General features: G+C 48.3%; 1 protein-coding gene across 1 annotated transcript; it reads right to left on the bottom strand.

Annotated features, from left to right (window-relative positions):
* Nucleotides 1-784: 784 nt before the first annotated feature.
* Nucleotides 785-2,388, bottom strand: LOC127340474 (uncharacterized). Its single transcript, XM_051366217.2, has one exon. It carries the CDS (start codon nucleotides 2,255-2,257, stop codon nucleotides 896-898), a length of 1,362 nt encoding a protein of 453 aa, XP_051222177.2. The 5' UTR covers nucleotides 2,258-2,388; the 3' UTR covers nucleotides 785-895.
* Nucleotides 2,389-2,609: the final 221 nt, after the last annotated feature.

Here is a 2,609-nt window from a genome sequence, read left to right as displayed (position 1 = left end):
GTCTTTTAACAAAAAGAATTTATATGCTAACGACATCAAGGAGTGTGAGCCATCGCCCACAAACCAACGGCCCTTGCCAAGTCTAGAAACACCAAAAGCTCGTTTTTGGTTCCACAGGAATCCAAAAACAGCTCAAAACACGACTAGGTATCCCATAAAAATATGTAAAGAATATCTATGCAGAGAATATCTTAACCTCTTTGCCGGAAGGATGAGCTGCAAAGCATATATATCCTCAATTGTTGACAGGAATCGTGCTACAAACTATGTTCCTGCGGTAATGCCGAGAAAGACAAGGAACAAATTACAAATGCAACTAGTACAAGGAATTTAATCATAGACGCCAGGGAGCATTACAAAAACAGATGAAACTATATTGCGTACCCTGTTCTAAACCCTGGCCTCAGCGGTTCTACAGACCACCAGTAAGCAAATCCAAAACCTATTTTTTTCCCCACTGCATGACATTCCAAATTAAATAAATTAAGCCTAAGGAGAACAATGTGGCAATGTTACATGTTGAATGATCCAACTGTAGGAGCTAAAGTAAGAAGTTAGTAAAACTTGGGCCAACATTTACTGCTTCCAGAAATTAAGCACCAGATTGCATTACTAAGAAGCATACAAGACTAGAAGCGAAGAACAAGTCAACACACAGACATAAGGTAGCATCAAGCACACTAGATTGATACCATGTCCTAATGGAGATATCTTACAGTAGTTCCACAGCAGGTTAGCTAACCTAGAAACAGCATGTTCCTTGCTCAGAACATGTCAAGGCATAACCAAACTAACAAAACAAAAGACTAGAGAGGTAACAAGCTACTTAGCAAAAGCATAGCATTCAGTCACGGATATCACCATGTCCAAAGCTGGAACAAGATTTGTTGGCGCCTTAGGACATCTGTTGCAAGGCCAGCTGAGAATCCAGGATGTTGATTGTGTAACTGCAGAGAAGGTGGATGATTGTGAAAGGACGGTCAGCGATGAGGACGAACTGCTTGTCCTGCTTCATGAATTCAACGGCTTCAGAGATGACCTCTTCTTTGCAGTCCTTGAGGTTGTACTTGCAGATGCGAGCAGACGAACCCAAGTGTTGAGTGTAGTACAAGCAGTTTGCCTCAATGCCTGGGAACCTATTAGTATCGACAGCCAGACACCTGCGGTGACCAATGAAGATGGCAAATCTGCTGATGTTGTGCATAGGCCCGATGCTACCTGTCTGGGTGTTCACCTTGACCACAGATGGGGATCCATCTATTATCATGACAAGCAACATATGTGCAGGCAAGCCCACTACGAAACACCGGACGTCGTTTGCATCTCCAAGATAATCACTAGAGAAACACTTGATAGGATCAACATAAACCATTATCAGCAAATCGAAAAATTTAGTAACCACGTCACCGAAGGCGGCTCCAGAGACGTGTGAGTAGGCACCACCTACGACCGCCTTCCGGAAGAAATTATAAAGTCCTTGCTGGTAGTCTCTAGCATTGAAATCTTCACTGTGAGGAACGGCCGTGTACACCTTGCGAGACGAGTCGCCGAGCAAAATGATGGCTAGCGAAGCGACGTTGGCGACCGTCGTGTCGGGGGGTACGGGTGCCACGAAACGTATCAGGACGCCGGTGAGAGGGTTGAACAGGCGGGCGGCATGGGGAGGGCTCATGTCCGCCAGGACGAAGAAGCCGTTGGGAGTGGTGGCGACGATGTAGTATTCGCGGAGCAGCGGCAGCTTCTTGCGGAGGAAGCGCCCCGTGGCGACGTTGAGAAGGAGTAGCTCGTGGTCGTCGTCACGGTCACGCTGCTCGTCGAGGATGATCCATGTTTGCGGGTAGAAGCGGGGGTCGAAGGTGTTGTTCTTGGGGTCGTCGGTGGCGGCGCGCCAGCTGAGGCAGACGGCGCGGAGGCACATGTAGTGGTCGAGGTCGTTGGTGGCGAGGAAGGAGTCGCCAATGCGGCGGACCAGGTCGTCTGGGAGCGAGGACCAGCCGCCTGCAGCCGCCGTGGCCGAAGTGACCGGCGAGGTTTCCAGATAACTAGGGTCATCCCTCTTCCTCCTCTTGACGAGTGGAAGGTCAGGGGTAGTCGACGGCGTCGGATCTTCGGCAGGCGCGGCCGCCGCCATTGCCGAACGGTGGAGCTGATTCTGGATCTCACAGACGGTAGGAATCAACTGCAAAATCCAATCCAAAGCCCTAACCCTCGCTGCCAAAGGTGACGGGACACTGTGATTGAGGAAAAAACAATACATAGCATCGCAGAAATCGCTAAAGAAGAGAAGAAATCAGTTACCTGTCTCAAGTTTTCGTATGTGGAAGCGATGCTTGGCCTCGCATCGTTTGCGTGTTATAATATTAAAATGCCAACAGATCATATGATCGATCAAGGGGGAGGCAGCGGGTATCGAGCGACACCACCGTGACCGACTCGATCATGACATGGGCTTGATTGCCGTTGCCTGCATAATGGGTTTTACTCCTCTTGCCTTCTATACCAAATTTGCCTTATAACAATGACATAATTATGCTAAAAAACAAGGACATAATTCGGTTCACATAATTGGCAAGAGTATTTTCCTAACAACCTGATCAGCAGGCCTATAC

The sequence above is a fragment of the Lolium perenne genome, chromosome 3, assembly GCF_019359855.2.
Source record: "Lolium perenne isolate Kyuss_39 chromosome 3, Kyuss_2.0, whole genome shotgun sequence".
Classification (NCBI taxonomy): domain Eukaryota; kingdom Viridiplantae; phylum Streptophyta; class Magnoliopsida; order Poales; family Poaceae; genus Lolium; species Lolium perenne.
Note: the sequence above shows the minus strand (reverse complement) of the source record. Positions and strands in the feature narration are given on the sequence as shown.

Coding starts and splice junctions, on each gene's coding strand:
- LOC127340474 (XM_051366217.2), bottom strand. CDS start 2,257: ATGTATTGTTTTTTCCTCAATCACAGTGTCCCGTCACCTTTGGCAGCG.